The sequence below is a fragment of the Notamacropus eugenii genome, chromosome 3 (genome assembly GCF_028372415.1).
Source record: "Notamacropus eugenii isolate mMacEug1 chromosome 3, mMacEug1.pri_v2, whole genome shotgun sequence".
Lineage (NCBI taxonomy): Eukaryota > Metazoa > Chordata > Mammalia > Diprotodontia > Macropodidae > Notamacropus > Notamacropus eugenii.
The window spans coordinates 403942945-403957104 of NC_092874.1; the positions used below are offsets into that span (position 1 = coordinate 403942945).

The 14160-nt window shown below is 42.6% G+C and overlaps 1 protein-coding gene across 7 annotated transcripts in view; it reads right to left on the bottom strand.

Annotated features, from left to right (window-relative positions):
* The window catches only part of ABCC6 (ATP binding cassette subfamily C member 6), a 77947-nt gene that overhangs the window by 12485 nt on the left and 51302 nt on the right, over positions 1 to 14160 (bottom strand). For 4 of the 7 annotated variants that reach the window (XM_072598078.1, XM_072598077.1, XM_072598076.1 and 1 more), the window contains 8 exons: positions 12292 to 12400; positions 11650 to 11857; positions 8469 to 8779; positions 7561 to 7760; positions 6234 to 6360; positions 3299 to 3502; positions 769 to 870; positions 34 to 180 (listed from right to left, as the gene is read on the bottom strand). In XM_072598078.1, coding sequence (XP_072454179.1) covers positions 34 to 180; positions 769 to 870; positions 3299 to 3502; positions 6234 to 6360; positions 7561 to 7760; positions 8469 to 8779; positions 11650 to 11857; positions 12292 to 12400 — 1408 coding nt within the window. The remainder of the gene's footprint in view (positions 1 to 33; positions 181 to 768; positions 871 to 3298; positions 3503 to 6233; positions 6361 to 7560; positions 7761 to 8468; positions 8780 to 11649; positions 11858 to 12291; positions 12401 to 14160) is intronic. The other 3 variants (XM_072598080.1, XM_072598079.1, XM_072598081.1) reach the window with 3 other exon arrangements.

Here is a 14160-nt window from a genome sequence, read left to right on the forward strand (position 1 = left end):
AGTGGATGAATAACCACAGGAAGCCTTGCTCACCTTCTCCTGTGGGTGAATTTCCAGAGTCAGATTCCGCAAAGCCAATGCCAATCCTGGCCTGTACCTTAAGCTATAGCCTCGAAATTCAATTTGCCCCATGGCAGGCCAGGTGTGACTGATCCCATTATGGGGCAAGGTCCAAGGGGCCTAGACAAAAGGGGAAAATACCAAAACTCACTTAAAGGAGAAGAGAGGAGAAATCACTTAAAAGAACTTGAACCTGGGATCTAGGCATGTCTGCCAAGAGAAAACCTTCTCTGAAGGTTTTCCTATGATTGAAGATAATATACTGAAATCAGAGGTCATGATAGATACTTGGGTACATGTGTGTGAGTCTATGCAGAGGATCTTAGGACTGAAAAGGATCTTGGGAGCCAACTAGTCTAACCTATCCTGGAACAAAAGTCCTACGTACAACATCCTTCCACAAGTGGTCATCCAGTCTCTTCTTAAAGACCTCCCACACCAACCTCCATTGATGAGGAATCCACTACCCTTCCCCAAGGTGCCCCATTCCACTTATTAAATTAATTAAAAATAAATTATTATTTATCCTAATCTTCAATCCTTTCCCCACTCAAAAGTGTAGATGAGATGCAGGCATGGATTTCTGATTTTTGAAAAGCCAGGACATCATACCATGCGGCCAACTAGAAATGGGCACAAGCCTATGGTCATACCTTGATTAGGAAAGATCACTAGGCTTTGTTCAAAAATAGAGAAAGTGGAGGTTACCTCCTTGGAGGTCTTAGTGTAGTCTCTCATCCTCTCCACAGAGACAATGTTATTCTCCAGGTCTGTTGAGGAACGCACTGCCCAGTGCAGGATCTCAGTCACCTGGCATGAATAAAGTGGGTGACATCCAGGAAATTTGTCCTGATAGCAAACTCTAGTTTGGTAGTTTGAGTGCTAGAGACCTGCTCTTTTTATCTTGCACAAATATTTTTTTTAATTAATTAATTTAACTTTTAACATTCATTTTCACAAAGTTTTGGGTTCCACATTTTCTCCCCTTTTGTCCCCTCCCCCCACCCCAAAACACCGAGCATTCTAATTGCCCCTGTCTGCCAATCTGCCCTCCCTCCCTCCCCACCCCTTCCCTTTGGAAGGCAAGCAATTCAATATAGGCCAGATCTGTGTAGTTTTGCAAATGACTTCCATAATAGTAGTGTTGTGTAAGAACTAATTATATTTCCCTCCATCCTATCCTGTCCCCCATTACTTCTGTTCTCTCTTTTGATCCTGACCCTCCCCATGAGTGCTGACCTCAAATTGCTCCCTCCTCCCCGTGCCCTCCCTTCCATCATCCCCCCCACCCTGCTTATCCCCTTATCCCCCACTTTCCTGTATTGTAAGATAGGTTTTCATACCAAAATGACCGTGCATTTTATTCCTTCCTTTAGTGGAATGTGATGGGAGTAAACTTCATGTTTTTCTCTCACCTCCCCTCTTTTTCCCTTCACTAAAAAGTCTTTTGCTTGCCTCTTTTATGAGAGATAATTTGCCCCATTCCATTTCTCCCTTTCTCTTCCCAATATATTTCTCTCTCACTGCTTGATTTCATTTTTTTTTTAAGATATGATCCCCTCCTCTTCAGTTCACTCTGTGCACTCTGTCTCTATGTGTGTGTGTGTGTGTGTGTGTGTGTGTGTGTGTGTGTGTGTGTGTGTGCATGTGTTATCCCACCCTGTACCCAGATGCTGAATAGTTTCAAGAGTTACAAATATTGTCTTTCCATGTAGGAATGTAAACAGTTCAACTTTTGTAAAGTCCCTGATGACTTCTCTTTGCTATTTACTTTTTTATGCTTCTTTTCATTCTTGTGTTTGAAAGTCAAATTTTCTTTTCAGCTCTGGTCTTTTCATCAAGAATGCTTGAAAGTCCTCTATTTCATTGAAAGACCAGTTTTTCCCCTGAAGTATTATACTCAGTTTTGCTGGGTAGGTGATTCTGGGTTTTAGTCCTAGTTCCCTTGACTTCTGGAATATCCTATTCCATGCCCTTCGATCCCTTAATGTGGAAGCTGCTAGATCTTGTGTTATCCTGATTGTATTTCCACAATACTTGAATTATTTCTTTCTAGCTGCTTGCAATATTTTCTCCTTGACCTGGGAACTCTGGAATTTGGCCACAATGTTCCTAGGAGTTTCTCTTTTTGGATCTCTTTCAGGCGGTGATCTGTGGATTCCTTGAATACTTATTTTGCCCTCTGGTTCTAGAATCTCAGGGCAGTTTTCCTTGATAATTTCATGAAAGATGATGTCTAGGCTCTTCTTTTGATCCTGGCTTTCAGGTAGGCCCATAATTTTTAAATTGTCTCTCCTGGATCTATTCTCCAGGTCAGTTGTTTTTCCAATGAGATATTTCACATTATCTTCCATTTTTTCATTCTTTTGGTTTTGTTTTGTGATTTCTTGTTTTCTCATAAAGTCATTAGCCTCCATCTGTTCCATTCTCATTTTGAAAGAACTATTTTCTTCAGTGAGCTTTTGAATCTCCTTTTCCATTTGGCTAATTCTGCTTTTGAAAGCATTCTTCTCCTCATTGGCTTTTTGAAGCTCTTTCGCCAATTGAGTTAGCCTATTTTTCAAGGTGTTATTTTCTTCAGCATTTTTTTGGGTCTCCTTTAGCAGGGAGCTGATCTCCTGTTCATGCTCTGACTGCATGTCTCTCATTTCTCTTCGCAGCTTTTCTTCCACCTCTCTAACTTGATTTTCTATGAGCCCTTCTATGGCCTGAGGCCATTGAGTGGGCTGGGATATAGAGGCCTTGACTTCTATGTCTTTGCCTGATTGTAAGCATTGTTCTTCCTCATCAGAAAGGAAGGGAAGAAATGCCTGTTCCCCAAGAAAGTAACCTTCTATAGTCTTATTTCTTTTCCCTTTTCTGGGCATTTTCCCAGCCAGTGATTTGACTTCTGAATATTCTCTTCACATCCACTTCACCTACTGATCCTCCCAGCCAGCGTTTGGGGTTTGAGATTCAAATGCTGCTTGCCAGCCTTAGGGCTTTTGGTGGGGGCAGGGCTGCTATTCAGTGTGACATTAAGCTCAGATGCTCAGGTAGGGGCAGGGCCGCCTCTTGCGCTCAGTTCCCTCAGGGGGTTTATGCAGAGACCTTCAACAATGGATCCAAGCTCCTGCCTGCTTGGGGAGCCCGGGTCTGCTCCTGCCTCCGCTGTTGCCTCCCGAGGGGGCCTGAGTTATGGGGGCACCCCACTCCCCTCTTGACCCGCCAAAGAGACCCTCTCACCGACCCCTGTCACCTGTGGGTGGAGGGACCCGCGTGGCCGCTGGAGATTCCGTCCCTGAAGCCCGCTCGGATCTTTTCCTCTTGGTGCCACGGCCACGGCAGGGCTGTACTCAGCTCCCAGTCCTGGCGCCCAGTCTGCGGTGTGAAGGACCTTTTGCGAGAGGTTTGCAGGTCTCTCTGTAACAGAAATCTCCCTCGCTCCAACGTTCCATGGCCTCTGGGTGCAGAATTCGCCGTGAGTTACTTTCTTGTAGATGTTTTATGGGTTGTGGGTTTGGAGCTATGTGTATGTGCATCTTTCTACTCCACCATCTTGGCTCCGCCCCCCTATCTTGCACAAATATACCCAAGGATCATAGAGATAGAGCCGGAAAAGCTCTCAAAAGCCATGGAATCCAACTTCTTCATTTTACAGATGAGGAAACTGAGGACCATGGAGGTTAAATGACTTATACAAGGTCACACAGGAAGCATCAGAGATGGAAACATCCTCTGTTTCCAGTGCCAATGTTCTTTCCATTTTACCAGCTCCCTTCTCCACTTGAGGACAAATGGTAGTAAGCAAAGCAAGTGCTCTCTTTTGGGTCGACCTTCAATCCAACCTTTTTTAGGCAGAGATGCTAACAAACGTAAACATGCCAGAATGATACAGATAAGAAAAACCAAGATGGCCCTGAACCTAGATAATCCAGACAACCACTGAGTAATCTGGCATTAAAAAATCTGATGATCTGACTAACATCAGTCAGGCAGATACAAATAGTCATGTTTTCCAGTAGAAGAGATGGTTTGTACTGACACATTCACATTTTCTCATCCCTTTAGGTCTGAGGGCATGCATATGCAAGATGTCTGACTGAAGTCAAAAGGAATCACTGTTGACTGTGGAGCAGAATAAAGGGAAGGCTCCCATAGTCTTAACTTTCTTAGCATTGAGCTCCAAGCAGCTGAATGACTAAACTAACTTCTCAGCTCCATTCACTTGCACTGAAGATTTTGGAATGAGTACAGAAAGCCAATAGTGTCATTTATATCTCTGCTTAGGCCCTGAGCCTGGGAAAGGGCATTAACTACATATTTCTCACTTTTGGTAGGATTGGATTCCTTTCCACCATCACTTCACCCTCCCTAGCCCACCTCCATTGTTCTATGTTTGGATCCAAGGAAAATCCATAGCCTTGTTTCAAACATACTGGGATGTCAGAAGATGATAAAGTACAGAGAGACTGAGATGATGGAAGAAGAAAGGGGACCCTTGTCTGATACGGAGAGGATCCAGCCCTTGGCTCCAGAAGGGTGGAAAGCAGGTTGAAGGGTCTGGCAGACTCCAAGTTAATGTGAGTCGTTGAGATTTGCTTCATCCAGACCAGAGCATGTCAAGATCCCAAGTAACGTCCCCAGGCTTTTTCAGCAGCTATCCTTAGACCTGACCTCTAGGTCCTGACTCTGCCACCAAATGCCCAGGTAATACTCTCCAGGTTTTCATAACACTGCTCTTTCCTGGGTTTCCTACCTCCCTTCCTTTCTCTCTATCCTTTGCCAGATGGATCTTCATCCAGGACATGCCTGCTACCTGTGGGACTTCACCAAGACTCTCTTGTGGACTTTTTTCTACTTCAATACTATTTCACTTGGTGATGCCATCAGCTGTCATGGTTTCAATTATCATCTCTATTCAGATGATTCTCAGATCTACTTGTCTAACTCTTACTTCTCTCCTGACCTCTTGTGTTATATTCCCACTTCCCATCTCAAACTAGATGCCGTGTAGACATCTTAAATTCAACATATCCCAACCTGATTATCTTTTCCTCCAAATGTTCCCCTCTCCTTAAATTCCCTATTACTGTCTAGAGGACCACCATCCTCTCAATCCCCATCTTCCCACCAGACTGGCAGCCTCAGTGCCATCCTCAACCTCTCACTATCTTATTCCCTATATCCTATGGCTGGTCAAGTCCTGTGGCTTTTGCCTTCACGCTATCTCTTGTATACACCCCTACCCACACCTCCCCATTACATCCTCTGACACTGCAACTAGACTCACACAATTCCTCTTTACCTTACAGCTGGACTACTGCAATAGCCTCCTAGTTGGTGCCTGCCTCGAGTCTTTTCTTGCACTATTCAGTAATCTCCAACAGCATCAAAGTCCTCTGTCTTGCTTTTAAAGTCCTTTCTAACCTGGTCCCCTTCTATCTTTCCAGACTTTTATATACCTTACTCTCCACACACTCTGCAATCTAGTGACCCTGTCCTTGCTTTTCCTCACTCCATCTCCCAACTCTGAGAGTTTTCCCTGGCTGTGCCCTCTGCCTAGAATGCTCTGCCTCCTCATCTCTGCTTTCTGGCTTCTTTTCAGTCTCAGTGTTTCGTAGGTCTCCTTAATTTTGCTACCTTCTTTCTGAAACTACCCTCAGTAGTTTCTCTTTATTTGTACAGAATCATTTGCATGTCTTCTCCTTCATTATACTGTGAGATCCTTGAAAGCAGGTACTAGTTTGGGTTTTTTTGTTTTTCTTTGTATCTTCAGCTTTTAGCATTAGCTGACTGACTTACCTGATGTTATACAGCTCCTTTTATCTGTGAGCACCTTAGTTTTCACACCCATTGGAATAGGTGATCTCACTGGATCATATACTATGAGAAGAAAACTCAAAGCCCAATTAGTTCAACCCCCTCATTTTACAAATGAGGAAACCAAGGCCCACAAAGGCTAAGTGACTTGTATAAGGCCACACAAGTAGGTCATACACAGGACCTAAATCCAGGTCTTCTAACTGGAACCAAGTCTCTTTCCAGGGTTATGCTGATTCCAGCTCTAACATTTACTGAGTCTTTTTTCTTGGGCCTTGGAGACTGAATTCATGTTCCTTATATTATTTCAGGACAATCTGACTTCTCTGCCCACCCTCAGCTTCCTGAGACAAGGAAAGTCAATGGAGTACCTGGAGAGCCATTGAAACGGAGAACCCCACAATCCCTGGACTGAGATGGGGCTTGCTGAACACAGCAAAGGAGGCAGCAGTGAAGACGAGAATATTTCCTAGGATCTCCATATTGGTTGCCAGCCACCTGTGTGACCCAAGAGAGGAGGAGATTTTTTTTCAACCTAGGGAAAGGCTATTTTTTTTGTCTGTTTCTATATGTATCATCTCATATATCAACCCTTTGAGTAGTTTACCCCATGTGGAGATTTCTGATGACTAAGCCGAGAGCAATCAGTATATTTGCCCTGACACATAGCAACCTTGGAGGACTGGGAAGAACCTGGGGTTCCCTATAAATAAGAAATCCTATTCTAGCACTGGAAGTCAATGACTCTTTTTTTCTACACAGGGTACATCAGTGTGAGAAACAGATGGCAGGAGAAAGACCCCTCAAGAATTTTGCACTGGATGTAAGTTACCTATTTTGCTAGCAATTAAATGACACAAATAGTAGCCCATCTCCCATCTCCAATCTCTGTGCCTTTGCACTAAATATACCCCATGGCTGGGATGCTCTCCCTCCTCACATTCACCTCTTAGAATCCCTAATTTCGTTCAAGACACAGTTCAAATACCCCCCTTTGCAGGAGGCCTTCCCTGGTTTTTTCTCCATCATGAAACAGGTGGTGCCTTATTCACTAACATTCTCTTTCATGTGTTCTGTATATTGTATGTACCTATTTATATGCATGTTATTTTCCCTATTAGAACATATGTTCCTTGAGGGCAGAACTCGAAACATAGTAAGAGATTAATATATGTCTGTTGCTTGACTGAAAAAATACAATAAAAGCTTGCACATTTGCTCTCCCACAAAGAAGCCCTCATCAGGGACCAGCTAGGTAGGGATGAGGCTGACTTGTGGCCCATTCAGGGAGAGGGAGCTCGGTTTTGTGCCTGGTAGGCTGACTCAGGCTGCATTCCCAGCTACTTGACTCCCCAGGGAGCCCAGGAGAGCAGTTTTTAGCTCCTTCCTTCTCCCCTCCTAAAGGAAGAATATCCTTATAAAATCCCATAGAATTAGAGGGTGATTATCAAGGCCTTACTGCCTTTGTTTGCCTTCAGGAAAATCACTGACTAAATGATCTTGGGCAACTACATATTTTGGTATGAGAAATTCTAAAAATAAAGGTGTGTGAGGCAGGAGAAGGAAGGAAGAAGAGGGGACCAGACTGTATGATTTACCTCATGCCCTTCCCAAACCCAATGCAGATTCTAATGGCAGGGTCTTCACCTCCACCTCCATTTGGGATTCTCCTTCCCTCTTCTTTAAACCCTTTCATACCTGTCAGCAACTAGCCTGGGGAAGCTGGTTTTCTGGTGCTCATCTATGCGTGAGTCATTCTGTACGAGAAACTGATCCTGAGCCTGGAAGGCCCGGATCACAGCACCCCCTTGGCACGTCTCTGAGATGTGGGAGTAGATGGGTGATCGGCTAACTGACTCCAAGCGCCTCAGCTGGCATGAACTGGCAACATACAGGCTCTGAGGTCAGATAGAACAGACAGACAATGTCAGAGGGATTGGGGGATGGGGGAGAGAGCAGGTCTGTCCATGACATATCTGAAGATAAAGGATTGATAGACACCAACATGGCAGGAGTGTTGAGCTGGGAGTCAGGAAACCTGAACTCTAGTCTTGGTTATGTCACTGTATCAGTGTCATTCAATATTTCCAGGTCTGGCTTTCCTTAGCTGTCACTAAGAGAGTGACTCTATCACAAGGAAGGAACTCTATCACAAGAGTACCCAGAAATGACTTGATAATCACTAAAAGGAATGGGAGAAATAGCCTTTTCTCCCCAAACCCAAGAAAGAAGTATCTTTGGTGCTTCATCTCAGCCAAAAGATGACCATGGTTACATGGAAGATGATAATTAGCTATTCTTAGTTTTTGTTATGAATGAAAAAAATTAACAACTTCAGTATGAAAACAGAAGGTTAATTTTAAGGATAAAACTGTGACAATACTGAGGGTTATGAGAGACAATGGAATAAATTAAGGAGAGCAAATTTCCTGAGAGATCTATGAGAACAGATGAGAAGTCCATCTGTGTGCTTAAGCCCAATTCTAGTAGACTTGCTTGGAGGTAGGGAATGGCATCCTAAAGTACCAGGAGAGATGAGTGATATGTAATACTGTGTTTTGCCTCCCTTCCCTTTCTTGTAATTGTGTCTCTACCATATTCTATACCTGCAGCCCAACGTAGACAGCCATGAGGGGTAGGACCACCACAGCAGCCAGTGGAGTAGTTACCACTACCACCAAGATCACCTCCAAAAGTCCAAACAGGAAGCCTAAAAAAGACTTGAACTTGTCTGGGATCACAGCATCGACGGCATCGGTCTCCTTAGAGAAGCGATTGAGTAAATTTCCTATAGGTGTCTGCTCAAAGAAGGTCATGGGGGACTGGGCCACATCACGCAGGAGCCCCTGGAATAGTTGTTGAGATGCTTGAATTCCCCCCAGGATGACAACCACAATGGAGCCAAACCTTCCAATGACTAAGACATAAAAGCAGAAAATAAGAACTCATGGTGCAGTGGAAGGAACACCCGATTTATAGTCAGAAGATGTGGATTCAAATCCTGACTGCTATTTGCTATTTGTGTGACCTTGGGCAAGTTACTGAATGTCATTGGGGCTCAGATTCACCATCTGCAAGATGAGAGAGTTGGACCAAGTATCCTCTAAGGTCCCATCCAGCTCTCAGTTTATGATCCTATGACCTTAAGGGTACCTGTAGGCAGAACCACTAGAAGCTGAAGGAGGGGAAAAAGGAGGGTGAAAAGTGGGAAACAGCTACAGGGTTCTTTTAGCTAAGACTAGGTCATGAATTAGTGGTGCAAACTTAGGTGATTCATAATGTCTACAGGTCTGTTGTATCATCTTTAAAGTTCTTTCCAGTCCTAACAGGTTGTAATTAAAATGGATTAAGTGATTTGCCCACATAGCTAGTAACTGATACAGTCCAAGATTGGGAGCCAGTTTTCCCCAGGCCTCAGTTTTATCAATTGTAAAATGGTTGTGTGATTTGTCCTTTGTTCTTGAGGAGGATCATGACATCAGGGAGATGATGACATGACTTGCAGTTGACTTGAATTGGAGTGAGGGAGGACTTGTGCAAGATCACCAGCCTCACTTCTCCTCCAGAGCCATCTGGGTCCAGTAGCCAGATATAGATCAGGATGACTGCAGATGGCCCAGGATGAAATGGGAGACCCTAGCCTTTTTAAACTAAGGTCTGAGTTTTCACTTTGAGTGAGACAATGCCCATTTAGTGAATACGCCTGTTGCAGAAGCAAGTCAAGGGATGGCCCCTTTAATTTAAAAAAAAAAAAATCAAACTGGGAAGGAAAGACCCTCAGGCTTGCTGGCCAAAAGAGAAATTACCAATTATATTCAGGAAGGCCCAAAAAGTAACCATAAAGTGGTGCTTGGGCAGGGACCTATTGCTGTCCAATTTGTAAGACTGAGAGTGAATTGGGTTTAAGGCATGGTCTTTTAGAAAGAAATCTAGCCAGTAAACCCCAAGATAATAAGGTAGGCTGCAACCATCAAAATTTACCTGCCTTTGGGCAGAACACCCTCAGGTAAGGGTATAATACCCCACTTTGGAAGAGGAGAGGAGAGGAAGAGCTGAGTTGTCCAACAGGAACTGGCCACCTGGGTCCCCATTTAGGCAGCTAGGACTATTTACAGATTGTGGTTTGTGTTTCATTCTTGAAGAGGACATCAGGGAGATAATGACATGACTTACAGTGAATTGAATTGAAGTGAGGGAAGGCTGTGCAAGGTCACCAGTCTCACTTTTTCCTCCTGAGCTATCTGGATCCAGTGACCAGACATTCATCAGGAAGGCTGGAGATGGCCCAAGATTTGTAAAATGGAGATGGTACCTATATTGCCCATTAAATAAATTAAGGGTGTGAAAGTGCTCCCAAAAAGGAAAATATAACCCAAATGTAAAGTGGTATTATTAATGATGCAGAACTTATGATAATTTAACAAGAGCAGAGCTGATTTATGAGGAAGGGGAGAATAAACATTTATATAGCATCTTCTGTATGCCAAGCAATAGGCTAACCACTTTACAAATGTTATCTCATTTGACCTTCTCAACAACCCTGGGAGGGAGGTGCTCCATTATACAGATGGCAAACAGAGGTCAAGTGACTTCCCCAAGGTTACACAGTTAGTAAGTGCCTGAGGTCACATTTGAACTCGGATCTTCTTGACTCCAGGCTCAATGCTTTATTCACCACGCCACTTAACTGCCTAGAAAAGGGTTAACAAAGCAAATTCAAAGCATGAACAAAATGGCTAGGATAAGAGTGAACCTACTAAAGAAACTGAAGTGTTTAAGTTTTACATAATTGACATAATTATAACTCAGTCTCATTTTTTTCATTAACAATTCACTCAGAGAACTCTGATAGTCCCATAACCTCTCTGGGCCTTAGCCACTTCATATATAAACTGAGAGGGGTTAAACTAGACAACCTCTAGCATCTAATATCTATAATCTACAATTCATATTTAGACTCCTGAGTTATTAGAGCTGGAAGGGGCCATCTAATTCAAACTCCTTACTGTTCAGATGAGGAAAATGAGACCTAGATAAATAAAGTAACTTTACCAAGGTCACACAGCAAATTAGAGACTGAGACAGCACTACTCGAATGGAATGAAGCTACATTTCTTTAACCATTATTCTAAATTCAATTAAAGGTCACAAATATAGGAAGCGTTTCCTCCCAGTTAATCAGAAAGTATAAGGTGAGGGTATATTTTTAAACAGAAAAAAAACCAAAACAAGACCCCAGAGAACTGTCAGGATAGGTTACCTATTTACAATATTTGTGTGTGTGTGTGTGTGTGTGTGTGTGTGTGTGTGTGTGTGTGTGTGTTACATTTGGGTGAATCTTTGGCCTTCTTCCCAGGGGCTTGGTCTCCTGAGGAATTTCTTATCCTGCTTTTTGAAGATTATCAGGTGCTCCATGAAGGCTTGGTTGGGAAAGGGGTTGCATGCTTATTTCCTATGACTCATATCCAAAACATGGAGCACAAAATGCATGATCTAGAGATTTCTTTGGTTCTTGCTGTCAGTTGTTTTCTAAGGGATAAAAAGACCCTGGGAACCTCTTTTCCTGAATCAAAAGGACCAGGACAGAATCCAGGCTGTATTCAGAAGTATAACACCTGGGCTCCTGATGAATGTTGGGGAGAGGAACGGGAAGACTGGGTAAGGGATGGTTGAGGCAGGCTGGTGTCTTTCAACTCTACTGAAGAAAAGAGAGAGCTACAAAGCATCTAGGGGGAGTGGATTGTAAAAGTGAAAGAGGAAAGAGAGAGGAGAGCAGGTCAGAGACACCTTGGAAGCAGCCTAGTAGCCCAAAGACCCCAAGTCGAAGTCTCGTGTGCTGTTGGGTTCCATTTGTGATGGGGTCATCTGCCCAAAGACTAAGCCAGTAACCACGAGAGAACGAGACCATCTGCTGACAGAGGAATAAAAGCATGACGGCAAGGCAGATTGGTGTTCCTGCTGCCCTCAGGTAGGCCACGTACAATGCGGCATTCACCTGAAACACATGATAAATGGAGGGAGAGTAGAGAGGAGGACAGACATAAGGGGAAGGGGAAAGAGGAGAAGAGAGTGAGATGGAAGGGGAGACAAAAGAGAAAAGAAAATCCCCAGTTAAGCTTCTAGAAACTTTTAAGCGCAAAGAACGATGATTCTCAAGTCCCACAAACAATCATCTATCTCCCGCAAGGATTGCAGGTCTTTAAGTCAGATCCCTGGCCAGAGTCATCATGCTGTCCTCTCTGAAGTATCCTTCCATTCTTATGTTTTAGTGTCTTTTTTTCCCCTATTCATTTTCAATTTAAAAATACCAGGACATTTTTAAAAGGTTAAAAACATGCAGTGATGCAGTAACCCTATTGGGCTGTCATTGGTCAAAGGCCTGGGGCAGCAAGAGGTTAATGAGGGGAGAACATAAGAAACAACTCTTACCCTGCCATATTGTACTCTATCCCTTTCAGTCAGCTGTCCTGCCATCCTGGTGCCCTCAGCCTGGCTCTGTAGGGTAGTGCCACCCTTTTCATGGGAGTCCTCCATGATACTGCAAAATAGGACCAGTCATTAAGTCAAATTGAACTTCTGAACCTCTCCCTGGTGGGCCATCTACACTAGAATTTTAAAATTACAATTTTCCTAAGTTTGGCTTAGAATAGAATCATGAACCTTTGAGAGAAGAGTCCTCTGAGATTATTTCCTACAGACAATACAACGGAGGCAGACTCTGTGTGGGGAGCAGTATTTGTTCAAGATTCAAGATTCAAGTCTTGTGCCTAATATCCCTAACACGCACAAGTTCAACATTTCATGTATGGGTGGATTTTAAACGTATAGTATGGATAAAAATGGAAAGGTAATAAACATGCACAGTTGGGAACCATACTCACTGGCCACTCTTGTTTTCTGGATGGGACATATTTGAGGAACCAAATATTCATCAATTCTGAATCAGTTTTCCAAGTTGACTACTTGTTTAAGTAAGGCTGTCATAGCAAGGCTGCCACAGTTGCATGTGTCTTGAAGGCCAAGTATTTCCTTTGTTTACATATCAACTAACATGAGACGTACTGGTATTCTAAAGTCAGATTACTTTGTTTCATTAAGGACTTTTGTCTCATATCACAGGAAAATATTTTATGAACATGGTGTCCTGGTATAAAATGTGAAATTCAAATCTACTTTGAGAAATAATAAGTCTATAATAATTTCTGTTACTATTTAATATTTACAATTAGTATTTTAATGTAGTAATATTATTAGTATATATTTTGTAAAATAATTTGCATTGATATAACATGAAACATGCATAACTTTTCAAAACATTTTTAACTTCTATTATCTCATTTGATTTTTGCAGCAGCCCTGTGAGGTAGGTAAAGTAGGGATTGTTAATTAGTTTTCACAGGTGAGGAAATGGGGATGAGTTTCAGAGAAGGTAGTAAGAGAATTGGGGCAGCTAGGTGGTACAGTAGATAGAGTAACAGACCTGGAGACAGGAAGACCTATCTGACAATCTGGTCTCAGAAACTTAGTAGTTGTGTGACCCATGCAAGTCACTTAACCCAGTTTGCCTCAGTTTCCTCATCTGTAAAATGGACTGAAGAAGGAAATGACAAACCACTCCAGTATTTTTGCCAAGAAAACCCTACATGGAGTCACAGAGAATCAGACATGACTGAAAAACATCTGAACATGAACATAAGTAAGAGAAACAGTTCTGCAAACCCAGATTTCTTATTCCCTCTGGTCTGGTGTTCTTTTCCACCTTGTAAAGATTCCTATTACTTAGATTTGAGAATAGAAATATAAACAAGAAAAAAAGTAATGAATTTTCTAATTGTTCTGCCCAGCAGATAGACACTATCAAACACTGAGTCTATGGGTCTTATACCTATCATGTATTTATTGATGAGTATTTTACATGTACAGAAGTCAGTTTTAGTGGGAAAAGATTTCTTTAACATCACAAATGTGCTTTGCCTGCTTTCTCATTTATTGTAGTTTTGTGTTCTAATCATAGTCCCAATTATTGGACAAAAATGTTTTTCTAGAAATTTTCTAGAAATGAAAAGGCAAAGAAATATAATTTTTGTTGCAAGTTTACAAAACTGGCATAGCTATTTTTTTCACCTTCCCAAAGCCACTGTTTGGATGTGACTTGGGTTCTCATAAATGTTGTCTTTAAAGGTCTTGGGCCCCTATCTTTTAGATATAATTGTCTCCCTTGCTTATTCCCATGCATGCACTCACAAAGGTGCCTTTATCTCCTCTGGGAAACTGAATTGGAGATATCCCAAATCCCAC